General features: G+C 40.2%; 1 protein-coding gene across 2 annotated transcripts in view; it reads right to left on the bottom strand.

Moving 5' to 3' along the window:
* rassf5 (Ras association domain family member 5) overlaps window positions 1–12,055 on the bottom strand; it is a 45,399-nt gene extending 33,344 nt beyond the window's left edge. Inside the window, exon 1 of one of the 2 annotated variants that reach the window (XM_058373163.1) lies at window positions 11,177–12,055. In XM_058373163.1, the coding sequence (XP_058229146.1) occupies window positions 11,177–11,909 (733 nt within the window). In that variant the 5' untranslated portion in view covers window positions 11,910–12,055. Of the gene's footprint in view, window positions 1–1,669; window positions 2,067–11,176 lie in introns of those variants that run through there. The other variant, XM_058373164.1, reaches the window with a different exon arrangement.
* Between the last annotated feature and the right edge of the window lie 607 nt (window positions 12,056–12,662).

Below are 12,662 nucleotides of genomic sequence, written 5' to 3'. Positions count from 1 at the left end.
GCGAGTGACACCCAAAAAACTCCACCAAAGCCCAAACTCACAGCATGACAACATTATGACTAAACAGTGAGCACTTCCTAAACATAATGTCCAATAAATCTTCCAGTAATGCAGCTCATCCACTGTAGCTCACATAGAAACAAACCATCTCTTTCTCCTTATCTAGGGTGCCATTTCTTTTATTCTGATTGAATTAGTCATATTGTGCATATTATGGATTTGTTTCATGAATCACTGATATAACAAGAGTGAGTAATATGACCTTTGTAAAATACAAAAGTCTTTCTAAACATACTGGATTTTCATGAATACCAATCATACAAATGCTCTTTCGAACAAAATAAATGTTTGTATCCAGTTTGATAAATGAGACTTTTGTGTATAATTAAACCTCAGTGTCACATCCATATGATTCAAGCACACGTACAGGGCACTGACTCTTGCCACTACCCACCAGACTGACCTTCAACCATATGGGACAACGATGCAAAGTGTAAATTACATAACAGAAGGAAAATCCTTTGAGGTTTTTACACAAGGCAGCTAACGTGTCCTAAAGACAGATCACTTTATATTCATTATCCTCCTCTACTGCATCTTTGCCTTCATCAGTCCACTGTGAGAGGCAGGTTATTCCAGATCAATGTGAAATTCAATTGTTTTCTAGCTCATCTGTTGAGTGTTTACTCAAAGTAATCTGCTCTGGAACAGAAGTACGAATGTGACTCATGATTTCAGTGCAAAGCCACATGTTATGAAAGCAATGCTGAACAGCACTAAGGTCAAGCGTCTGCAATGCAGCCTTTATTAACACAGCAGATATTCACAATTTGGCTGATGGTGCGTTAACAAGCCAAACTCCTGACTGTGGCACATTTCTCACACTCTCTCTCTCTCTCTTTCTCTCTCTCGTGTTTACTGGAGCATTATAGAACCATCGCTGCTTTATACAGGATCAATAAATGCAGTAGCTCTCTATTCCAGCCTTTTTGCATGTCAATAGAAAACAATAGGTACAGCGAGAGAGAAACACTAACCATTTAGAGAGAAAAAGGGAGTGAGGGAAAATAAAATGTGATGCTCCCTATAGACTTGAACTGGGTTATTTTTGGGAGGCATAAAAAAATCACTGCAGAGCTCTTCTTCAGTTGCAGATGAACTGGATATCTTAGTACACAAACCATCAACTCCTTCATTTTTAATGAAACCCTTCTGTTATATGAAGAATCGTCAGATTCTTTTTGTTCCTCTCCTTGTCCTGTTTTTATCCTCCGCATCAGTCCTACCTTCTCCTATCCTCATCTGTTACCTAATAAACATGTCACTAAAGGTTTACCCAACTTCATCCTCTCTTCTCTTCTCTCAGTTACTCATTCCCTCCTTTCTCACACCCTTCTCCTTCCTCTCCTTCCCTGATGCATTCCCACCTCCTACCTTCTCCCTCTGTCCTGTTGTTTACAAGATTTCTCTACCTTCATCTATTAAATCTAGCAGCACTTTCTGCTCCATTTCATTTCTCACCTGTCCTCCTTTCTTCCCATTCCTTTTTCACACCCTATCCTATCATAATTGTTTATCTTCCCTCATCTCTTCTTCAAGTTGTTACAGTCTTCCAAAGCTTTATCTGTTTATCTTGTTCCATTCTCTTCCTCTATCTGTTGTCCATTACCTGATAGCACGAGGGCGCCACTGCTGCTGGACCTCCGGAGCAGCCTCAGACCCTCAGACCATGAGCGGGACTTGGGCAGGCGCCGGAAGAGACGGCTGAGGCGCCGTGAGACGTGGCCGAAGCAGGCGCTGGACACGGCTGCCTCCTCCGCCGGCCTCATGGCGGGCGCCGCTATCTGCGCCCGCCTGTGCCCATGGCACTCTCTGGTGCTGGCTGTCCACTGCTCTGTGGCACTGTGCTGGGGGCTGCCAATCTGTCCTGCGCATCCACCATCGCAGGGCTGCGTCGGGCTTTCAGAGGCACGCTCAGGCCCGATAACCTCTCCGACACGGCCCTTATCTCCTCTCTCACTCGGTCATTCTGCTTCTCTCACTCTCTGCCTGTCCCCAGTTTTCTCACGCAGTGCAGAGCTTGCACTGATGCAGCGCCCACACGTCCTCCTCACTGCAGCCCTCTTAAAGCTACAGACACGCTGTGTATCTGTCTCTCTTTCTCTCTCTCTCTATATCTATACTCTCTTCTTGCTCATCCTCTCTACTTGCTCTCTATGCCGTCATAGTGCTCCAGTTCCTAAGTGGGTGTCTGTTAGTGAGAGAGACGTGAAGATAGTGTGAAGACAGATGGATGTCCCATGCTCTGTGAATCCTGAGGGACATCTGATCTCCTGCACCACAGCGAATAGCTGCGAGTCCAGCTCATCCTCTGACCTTCTTCCACTTTTTCTGGATGTTTTTCTTTTTCGGGGAAAACTCAAAGACACTGATGGAGTGTCTGGTGCCATACGATGCTAATTTATGGAGATTCAAAACAAGCAGGTAGATAAAGACATTCAACATGACAGTTATTCTCCTGAAGAACTAGCTCCCATAGATGTTACTCTTCTGCAAACTTTGTCAGTGTTTCCCACCAGGAACTAATTACCATTCGATTCCTAAGACTAACATCAAATATTAATTAAACCCTTTTTCTGCAAAAATCCTCTTTCTTTATTAGTAAGACACTGCTGAAACTAAAGAGACTGATAAAGAAAGAGAGGACACAAGAGTCAAGGGTGACCTAAATATATCCTGCGCCAACTCCCCACCGCACTGTCACAGTTAGTTTCCTGCACTGGTATTTTTCTTATACTAAAGTATAACTGAACTGTTCTCACACTCACACTATACACATATCATAAAGAATTAAACACTATTACGCATGCTACCATAGGAAAATAATCAACGATGGGATGAAGTGATTATTATTTCCTTAGTAATAGCTATAAATAGCTGTTCAACAACAGTTATAAAGCTCTAGCACTGGAGACTCTTCCATTCCAAGTGTCAGAATAAACAACAGAACAAGTCATAGAACAGAAAAAGTGTATCACTATCAACCTGTGATTCGAATTAAGAACTTCTGTTAGAGGAAATGAACTAGCACCTTTTGACCAATGGGATTAGAGAATTCCACAGTGAAGGAGTACAATGTAATATACAATAGAACGGGTTACCAGCTTTATTAGATCCTGCTATTGTGTATTCGTGTATTCGTTATCCTTTTTATCAGGAACATTATACATGTAGGTCACTTTATAGGCCGGAGCCTCATCTATCATCCCCCAGCTCGAGATGATATCTGGGAGGTGACTTATTCTCGGCACAGCAGGGACATCCAGAGATCAGAAGCTGACGCTGATGTGGGGTATTGAAGAGTACTCACACAAGCTGGCAAAAATGAGTTGCAGTTTCTGAGTCTATGCCTGAAAGCTGCACAAAACAAGGTATGTGTGTCCTACTGAAAGTACACAGAGTTTAAAAACACCTGGCAACACTGTGATCTGTGGCTGATGTTCCACTACCGTACATATATATGTATTGTATCAGAAGTATAGTAATTATGAATGTGATGAATGTGAACAGTCATGAATTTTTATATTGCTATGACCCCTGAGTTGGGGTGGTGTGTCAACAACAACAACAACAGCGGAAATGAATGGCAGCTGCAATATAGCTGTTGCATCCAGAGAGATATTAATAAATTATACATGGGGACAGATCACATTGTAGGCTATTTATTATTTTTTTGTTACTGTTACTCATACAGTTAAAAACCATATTTTGCCCACCTGCTGTTCATTTTGCTGACACAAAATAAACTTCCCCCTCTACATCGATAAGAAAATAAGAGGAAACAAAAGTGAATTCTTCCCAGGGCACATGTTTTGTTTCTGCCCACATGCTTATCACGTTGTAATTATAACTTCAACCACATAAAGTCGGAACTTCTGAAATTTGGTTAGCAGTAGTCCTGTGGTGATTCTTTTCCCACCATGGAGTAACTGTTTACTCACCTATCTGGTAAGTTCATAAATGTAGAAACCATAAACATTCATGTAGTAGACTGTTAACTCATTATACACTATGATACTCAATACATCACCACTAATCCCATGCTCCATTTAGAAAGCTTTATTCATTATGATACATTATTTTGTCCCGAATTGGAACTGACGGCATCTCATGTATCCGTATTAGTGCATAGTACATAGTACAAGCGCTCTATGGAAAAACCTTTTAAGCGGAACTGTCACAGACCCTTTTTAGACTTTATTTTAGTAATGCATTACATTTTCCTCCATACAGAGTTCATATAGCTTTCAAAGACTCACACAGATGCAGTGTGAAATCCCATAGTATGGGTGATGTTGGGATATTGGGAGTGTGTGGTTAGCAGAACAGCCCCAGACTGCTCCTGGCTTCCTGAATCTGTCAGAGAGAGTGAATGGGGCTTTGAAAAGTCCGACACAATGTCTCCCCTGTTCAATAGGCATCTGAACAAGGTTCCTCCTGTGCAGCCCTGACCATTGAAATGTTCCTCTGTGCACAGAAACATATGTAAAGTGGCTTGTGGGGCTGTGTCCCACCTACATGGGCCACATTGAGGAAAAGAAGAGACTCGCTGAACAGGGAAGTGGTGACAGAAGGAAAGGTCAAGGGGAGAAGAAGCATCAGGACTTCATAAACAGGTCTGTAGAGCAGTGAAGAAGCAGCTTGGACACTGTGTTCACATTAACCATTCATACTAACAAAAAGCTGAAAATCCCCCTTTTTTTTTTACTTTTAATTAACCAATTTTTATAATACACAAATTTAAAATTCTAAAATAAAAAATAAATGTAAAAGTATTCATATTTCATTAATCTAAATCATGTATTGTGTTAGATATTATTAATAAAAACAAATATTAATATTAAAATAAAAGAAGCATTTGTAAAATATAATAATAATACTCATACTAATAAAAATAATAAAAAACAAATATATTTTATAAATAATATAAAAACATTTTTTTACTATCACTGTTTAAATTATTTGTAATATTATTAAACAATATTAAAGAATAATAGTATTAAATAACAGTAAAAATAATAAATGCAACAATTATTTTGTATATAAATAGTGTTTGTATTCTTAACTTTTTTTGTTAGTGTTTTTTTATTTATATTTATACCAGCATATTACTTCTTTTAATATTATTCCGTATTTATATGATTTTTTTATAATTATTCTTTATGACTCAATATTTAACACCCTGTAAAAACATTACATTACAATCTGTAAAAGAAGCTACACAAACAGAGTTACTATTTTGCCACTAAGGGAAGCACACTTGATACAATTGCACCTTCCTGAAAGACCACAGAGGTTAATCCAGATGGATTATGGAATTAAATGGCTGGATTTGAAGATGCAGCAGATGAGTGATTTGAGCACAGTTACAGTATGTTACTGTTATTCTCTTTATCAAGCCTGAATGTTTCTGAGGGGTTGAGTGCAGGACAAAGGGCCGTTGACACAAATACAGGTCACTGTCCTACTCAGAGATGATAAAAAATAATAAATAACCCCCACAAGGCTCTATAATAAGAAGGCATGTTAGAGTATCACTAAATGTTCGAGCATTTGGTACAATACTACACACGGCACTAAATTAGTGACAATAAATATCACTGATTGGATTAAGTGTATTTAGTGTTGTAGGAGATTTACAAATCGTGTAATACAGGTTGCATGTGGTTTGCTCAGATCTCAAAGAGTTTTTAAAGCATGAAACTCACTTGAATGTGTAACTGCTTCCAATATAACAACGTTTAAAAAACAGAAACGAATGTAAAATAAAATATAAGGCATGAATGTGTGTTCTACCTATAAGGTGAGTGAAAGAAAACCTGTTTTGAATATGGGTGAGAATATGCCAAATATGTCATATGAAACTAGAAACAATGATATAGAAACAAAAATTCAAGAAATTCAAGGTCATGTAGCACATTTTCTCAGAGATAGTTACACTGCTCTGTGATGCAGCGTTTTAAAAAGATGCAGAATTCACAGCTTTATGTGTCTTGGAGAAAGCACATGGTTTCCCTCAATCGCTGTAATTCACAATTGTCATGTGAGGTGGGAATTGGCAAGATCAATGCATTAATGCCTACTGTTTAGCCTTGTTGGTTTCTAGGCAACCAAAACCAGCAGCATACAGCACATTCTACTTGGCTGTTAGCTAATAAATTTATGATTTGTTCCCTTCACCTTCAAAACCAGCACTGACAATGCAGTGAGTCAGCTAAAGTCATCAAACACACACACACACACACACACACACACACTCACACACAACCCTGATTTCTCTCTGTGAGAAATCTCCAATCTGGAAAGGAAATAAAAGCTAAATGCTGTCTCAAAATGCATTCATGGGTTCAGAGAAAGATGAGAATCGTTATTTTACGAGGGTTTTGTGTTTGTGTGGGTGGGCTTTCATGAGAGAGAAAGAGAGAGAGAAAACCAAAACAACACAAGACAGAAAAAAATGGACAGGAACCGAGTCGTTTATGGCATGGACGTAACCACTTATTGGTGGCTCTCTCATACGCTGCATGTAATTAGGGGCTACGAGTTCGAAATATGGAGCTGTAGTCACAGCCATGCTCTGTCTTTAGCCTGCATTTACCACCACAGCCTCGAAAATACATCATATCCCAGCATGCCCAGGGAGCTGAGCCACTTCAAAGGGTGCATCAGTGCTAAATTCAGAATGGGAAAGAGAGGCACACTATTGTAATAAGACTTCTGCTGGGAAGGAAAGGGGAGAATCCTGGACATGCCAATACTGGAAGAAGGCTGCTTTAAGTATGGTTTAAAAAAAAAACAATCTAACAGAGTTTGACATTCGGAAAGTGAAAGTAAATAGACATAAAGGTACGTTACAATAAGGGTCTGGAGGGAATTTCCAAAATCTTCAGTCATGTTTTCACATGATAAACCACAATGAAAAGGTTTTAAGTAAAACTCCTTCCTTCTCCCTTCTCTGGCAAGTGCAGACAAAATGTTTTGAAAAAGAGGAACAAATACTGTGGTTTAATCAAAAAGGACAAAACTTTCCAGACATAACTATCCATTCTACATCTCACTCTCTCTCTCTTTCTCACTCTCTCTCTCTCTCTGTCTCATGTCAGGACTGCGGCACTGCGTGCTGTCTGATGATGGATGGCTCAAAGTAGGTTAGCCTTACTCACGAAGGCTCTGCAGCATGCCAAGCAACATCATTTAGCACGAGAGAGAAAGAGAGAGAGAGAGTGAGCGAGAGAGAGAGAGATGTCCACTTCTAAGGACAAGACTTACAGCCTATTAGAGGACAATGTTCTGCCTCACTGGCTCCAGCAATAAGACTGCCCTGTCTTTGCCTGAGACTCGGCCTTGGTGGTGATTTATTTTACAGAAGCAAGGACACTGACACAACCGACAGGTCAGCAAAGTAAACTAAAAGGATTACAGGCGAAACAAACTGACCCCATTCATTTGTGAAGCAATGGTACAAAGTAAATCATACATATGAGGTCAAATGTATTTTTTTTCGTCCTCATTATCAAGAAAACAGCATTCACAGCGCAAATCCATCACTTAAAGATGACAACCCTAATGATGTACGCAGTAAATCACCCTGATTTTGCGGTTGCAAAATTGGAAACATACACCAAAGCCAGGAAGACTAGCATTCACAACTTCATTCACATGCAATTCAACCACTTTTTGTTTGGTTACAATTCCTATAAATATAAGTATTTATCCAATAACCTACTCTATATTCTATTCATAAGTCATTCACAGATCATTCCCATCTTCTGGCGATCCCCAGCAGAGGCCTAACGTCTGTAAATTAGTGTGTACTAAAGCAACTGTGGCTTTAATGATAGGTTACATGAGATCAGGTTAGACTATCACTGCGATTCAGCCTGGTATAATTACGGCCCAGATTGATTACAGTCTGAGCTAATAGACTAGAACGTATGAATTATAGGCTTCGATCGGTCATTTTGGAACACAGAAAAAAGATTTCTTTTTCAAAATGGCTTTTTAATCCAGGGGTCATATTCACACGCACACACACACACAAAATAAAAAACTATTTAAAGCTCTTTAAAACTCTCTACAGCATGTACACGCTAGATTCAATTTAAGAAATTCACAAATCATTTTAACATAAAGCAGGTCTTTTATCTGAGACGACCTAGGAGGCTTTCACACTGGAAGGTTAATCCGAAACAGAACATGAAATTATTGCTAATCATTGTGAAAGCTGTCATTTGGACCAGGAAACAAACAGGTACTGAACCTGAGCCCACGTGTAGGAGGTGGTGTGATTTTCACTGGAAAATGACATAATTTTATTATGTCACCGGTGACGACATAATTCATTTCAACAATACATGTGTAACATGAGTGACAGGGAAACATTGTGGGACACAGAAGAGATGAAATGTCTTTCTGTGCATAACAGCACCAAATAAAAAAAATATTGTGAGTCATGTCATGTTTTGCACGCACTCTTGTGTTGATGTAAGATGAACTGAAATGCAGCAGTGTTTAATACAATAAAGTGAGTGTGAAACCAGGCCAATGCTGCAGGGGCATCAGGAACAATGCTGCATCACAAGGCAATATAACACGCACAGAAAAGTGCTATTTTCCGTCTTCTACATAATTTAGCTATGTTTGCTTGCTGTTGCTGAAACCTACTGGAGCTAAAAGAAAAAAAAAAGTTATGATTTTTTCAGTATGACTCCTCTTACTCAGGTTTTGACTAAAGTTACCAAACTTTTACTATCATAGCTGTCAACTATTTCTCTGAAACAGCTTACTGAAGCCTGAGATTACCTCAACACAGTACCTGAAACACACACACACACACACAGCACTCTTCTATTGTCTCATTTTTCCAAGACACAAACACACACATGCATTCACACTAACTTTATCTCTCTCTAACACACTCTCTCCCTGTCTCTCTTGATCTCTATCTCCATCTGTTTCTCTCTCTCTCTCTCTCTCTCTCTCTCCACACACACACAGCACAAGGCCACAGGATTATTTTACTATTGTGAAATTGCTCCCTATTGTAAGCCAGGTTACACACACATACAGGAAACGTATCAGCTAAAGACATGAGCCAAAATCTCTTCCCTGGAGGACGTTACAGAGTTCAGCATGAGCTTCTACCGGTTATTTACAGGTCAGGACCTGTAGATACACACCTTTTCATTACACACAGCAATTCAAACATCTGCATCTATAATGGAAAACTATTCAATTACATTTAAAGCATTTAACAAATCTGATCAACCCCTTAAACTACTATGGGATTAATTTATAAGAGAAAGAAAGGACGAATATGAAGCAAATCTTTCTTTTTTTTTAAATGGTAGTATCATATGGAAAGAATGCTAGATCTTATGATTTCAGGGAAGAAGGAGTGAAAGGTGAAAGTGAAATCATCCTTTCATTAAAGTGAAAGCAGGAATGAATAGGGTACTTGGGCTCTCTCTGCTGCATTTATCACCTGTTTTCAAAGTTCAGTTCATTTAAAGGCAACCCCATTTATACACCAATCGCACTGTGCCTCTCAACCATCTCCATGTTAATTATTTCTTTGGCAAAACCTAAATTCAGGGACTCACAGGCTTCATGAATAGCTGTTTCTAAATAGGCTGCATGTGATGAGGTTACTATGCCCTCCAAACCCTGTCTTTCTAGCCAAAAAGCCTCCCATTAATCCCACAGCAAGTATTTAGGTCGGCACTAAAAGTGATGCTTTTAAAAGTCACATTTTCTGCTCTACTTACAAACATAAACCCTTGGTCCATCACACAGACACACAGCAAACATCAAGCCCTCAAGAGTAATAACTGTGGGGCTGTCAGTACAAGACATACAGTGCAATTCAAAAACAAACAATGACCCCTACTGGGGACGTCCCCTTTTACGCTGGTCCTTGCAAGACCCTTGCTCATTTCTGAAGGCATAGTTTTGATGAACTGCTCTGGGTTATGACATGAAACATAGAGACATAAAACAACAGCCCCCTGCAACAGGAAATACCAAGACGAAGCCAGAAAATCTCCAACGCTTGTGTATTGGGAGTCATTTTCCCTACTTCATCGGCTCATCTATGATTGATTATGCTTTACTGCCTGACTCTTGTCCCCCCTCCACATGCATTCACCGTTGTCCTTAGTTTTATGTGAGAGATAAAAGTCATAGTGTTTTCTCAAGGCATATTTGGCATGCCTTTCTGAAAAAAAAAAGCTGCCTCCTTGTTCCTCTTGTGCTCTTTAAAATACAAAAATTACTGACTGTTAGCAGCCAATAGGTAAATGAATGAATTGTGTTTGTTATAAGTTTGCACATAGCTATTATTCATCTTTAGTAACCATTTAGGATCCAGATTAAGAGCATCAAGTGGGAATGCATGCTGGATGCACATACACATTCACACACATGTAGCCAATCCACCTACTGCTATGTTTTGGGAGGTGGGAGGAAACCAGAGACAGATGAGCAATTATCATATATAAAATTACATGTGCTACACAAAAAAACAACACAACACAAGCACGAGATATTCTGGACCCATAGTCAGATGCAGCCACCCATAACATGTAATAAACCTGTTAGAAGGGGTTTTGGAATAGAATTATGTGATGCTCATTACGACTCACGTCATCATTCACTTCTTCTGACCTGCAGGTCTGTTGGACTGATTCTCTCACATACAAAATATTGCTGCCACATGAGTCATGACTCATTTGATTCGGCACAGAAGCCATAACAAGAAATTGTATTGCTACATCATTTATATTCTACAGCATCTCACTCTTATGGAAGCCAGATCTAGAACTAATAACCAGAAAAATGAGAAAAACGTGAGAGAGGACCTATACACTTTTTTTTCCTGATGGTGTAAAGAGAATCGATTCTCCCCAAAGAGTCGTTCAATACAGAAAAGACTCCTGATTCGACTTACAAATTTGTCAAGTACTAAAATTTGAAGGAAATTTATATATGAATTAGAAGCTAGCTCTAAAGCTATTGAACAGGACTAAAAAAAGAGTGTACCTATACACTATACAGGATTGAGTCGCGCCTAAAGAGTCGTTGACTATAGAAAAGATTCATTCCTGAACCGACTTACATTCGCACCGATACGCCATGCTCTCGATCCGCCGGTTGCAGGCGTCGCACCAGTCCTGTGTGACCCTGAAAGCGATGAAGCGGTGGCCTGCACCTTTTTCTTCCTTCTCTCTGGCCTCATCTTGATCGAAAATTGACCATGCTTGTCTTCTCTGTTGTCCAGTCGGCAAAAGCTTCACGACGCCTCGTCTGCCCTGCGTGAGCCGCTCGAGCTGAATTCCTTCTAACGTGTCTCCGTCTGCGGACAAGGATCTGAACTTTACACCTTTGCTCCCTGACCGAGGTGACAGTTCGTTGATATTTTTCGCCGAGCTTCTCCGATTGAAATTTCTGATGATGCCGTACGCGTTGTTCGCGTTCGCGTTCTGTGCGTCGGCGAGGCTGCGCGTCTGCGCCTGTGCCGCGTCGCTACACGCGCATTCCAGTGCACACTGCGCCGCAGGGACTCTGTCCGCGTCCGCCGTCCTGTCCGTACTACGTGGCGGTTCAGCATCACTGCCGTCGCACATCTCTAATGTTGTCCCTTTTGCCGTGTCTAAGGATGGTCGGTTGTTTAACGGCAATCCCAGAGCTGCTTCTCCTGTCGCAGCAACCGCCGCGCGCTCACGCGTCATTTTCTCCCGTGACTGTTTGCGCATTAATTTCTTCCCCTCGTTCGCTATTTTGCGGAAGAACAGCTTCTCTGAATCAAGGTGATGCTGAGGCGGGTGTTGTCCTAACGTAACGGACGCCATCACATTCGACCGGGCGACTGTAACGTGCGATGAATTGTAATAGTCGGTTAAGTGGTGACGAGCTTGGATGCGACAAGCTTGAAATGGCAGCGAGTCGGAGGACGCGCTCTTAAAGAAGACGCGCCTCTGCCCTCCTCACTGCCCACGCACACTCTGGAGCAGCACACACCGCGAGCGCACATGACAAAACACAGGGTGGTGTAGAATAAGAGAAACATGAGAAATGACTAGGGAAAAACGGAACCTGTGACCAAGACATATTCCATTCGTTTAATAAAGAATTGTTGTAAAACTGCTGGGGATTACAGCTACTGAAGTGCACTCGGTGTAACACTCTATTCATTGCTTATTCAAATGATTTAACATGCATTAAATAACACCCTCTGCGTATTAAGATCGTAAATTGAAATACACTCACATTTCACATTTACAAATTCACTCTAAAAGCTATTTTTTTTAGATTTAAGTAAATCTTCCATGTACATAACAGTTTAACCTCAAGACTTCCCGGAACAAACGTTAAGATAAGAACCCCAGCTGTCCAAAGAACCCTTAAAGACAACCCTTTTTTGAAAGAGGCCAAATTAGACCTCATAAGTTCTCTTTCTAAATTTTTTAGAAAGGTTTTCATGCCTAGTAATTTGCAGGATTTCTCACATAAATATCGTTCTGCAGAATAATTTAATAGTCTAAGAAATAAAAAATAAATAAATGCAAAAAAAAAAAAAACATACGGTGGTAGCTCATGTGGTT

Source organism: Hemibagrus wyckioides, linkage group LG21 (genome assembly GCF_019097595.1).
Source record: "Hemibagrus wyckioides isolate EC202008001 linkage group LG21, SWU_Hwy_1.0, whole genome shotgun sequence".
NCBI lineage: Eukaryota > Metazoa > Chordata > Actinopteri > Siluriformes > Bagridae > Hemibagrus > Hemibagrus wyckioides.
The sequence above is the reverse complement of the archived record's forward strand: the minus strand, read 5'-3'. Positions and strand labels throughout refer to the sequence as shown.